The 378-nt window shown below is 52.6% G+C and overlaps 1 protein-coding gene across 1 annotated transcript in view; it reads right to left on the reverse strand.

Moving 5' to 3' along the window:
• LOC119590516 overlaps window positions 1-378 on the reverse strand; it is a gene marked incomplete in the record, with an annotated part of 54,991 nt that overhangs the window by 8,137 nt on the left and 46,476 nt on the right. Inside the window, 1 exon segment of the mRNA XM_037939164.1 lies at window positions 1-88. Within this exon segment, the coding sequence (XP_037795092.1) occupies window positions 1-88 (88 nt within the window).

The following is a 378-nucleotide window of genomic DNA, read 5'->3' on the forward strand; positions in this document are numbered from 1 at the left end:
GCAGAAGATCCCCAGTCGCTCCTGCAGGATACGCCTTCTTCAGGTCGCCCGCGCTCTCGCTCACGCCCGTCGTCAGCCGAATGTGGACCTGCGGGGCGACGGAAGAGGAGGGCGTGTGGGTGTGAGGGTTCTGTTCTTCGGGGTTTTCAATCTAATCGCTTTTTTTCTTTTCTTTTCTTAATCAAGGCTGAATGGTATAATGGCAGATCGTGCAAGAAGCTTTATCGTGATATTTCACCCTGAGACGTCGGCAGATCACTGGGGTTAATCAAGAGGGCTTTTTACGCAATCACGGTTATATCTGATGCTTTCAATCGCAGCGAATTTCCGAAAATCACAGCCGTTCAGCGGTTGGAGAGAGGCTGGCGGAGCACGGCG

Source organism: Penaeus monodon, chromosome 27 (genome assembly GCF_015228065.2).
Source record: "Penaeus monodon isolate SGIC_2016 chromosome 27, NSTDA_Pmon_1, whole genome shotgun sequence".
NCBI classification, from domain to species: Eukaryota; Metazoa; Arthropoda; class Malacostraca; order Decapoda; family Penaeidae; genus Penaeus; species Penaeus monodon.